Raw genomic sequence first — 298 nt, forward strand, 5'->3', positions numbered from 1 at the left:
TACCCCCCCTCCCCCCCCCCAAAAAAAATTCAAACCACGCCCCTCATTTCCCCAAACACCCCAAAAACTCACTATGAATAACGACAACGAAGTCCCTCGACGCTGACCCTGACGGAGACGTGGCCGTGCAGGTGTAACGCCCCGAGTCCTCAGTCGTTGCTGACTTAAGCCTCAGCACCTGGCCGTCCTCGAGCAGTGATATGCGGTCGCTCAGCTCGACCCCCTGAGGCACCGAGAGATGGCGTTGTGATGCGGTGGCACTCGAAAGTGTTTTCATCGCTTCATGCGGGCTATTTGG

At 57.4% G+C, this 298-nt stretch overlaps 1 protein-coding gene across 1 annotated transcript in view; it reads right to left on the minus strand.

The window, feature by feature from the left end:
- The window catches only part of LOC119594538 (hemicentin-1-like), a gene marked incomplete in the record, with an annotated part of 42,784 nt that overhangs the window by 31,053 nt on the left and 11,433 nt on the right, over window positions 1-298 (minus strand). Inside the window, 1 exon segment of the mRNA XM_037943570.1 lies at window positions 72-223. Coding sequence (XP_037799498.1) covers window positions 72-223 — 152 coding nt within the window.

The sequence above is a fragment of the Penaeus monodon genome, chromosome 34 (assembly GCF_015228065.2).
Source record: "Penaeus monodon isolate SGIC_2016 chromosome 34, NSTDA_Pmon_1, whole genome shotgun sequence".
NCBI lineage: Eukaryota > Metazoa > Arthropoda > Malacostraca > Decapoda > Penaeidae > Penaeus > Penaeus monodon.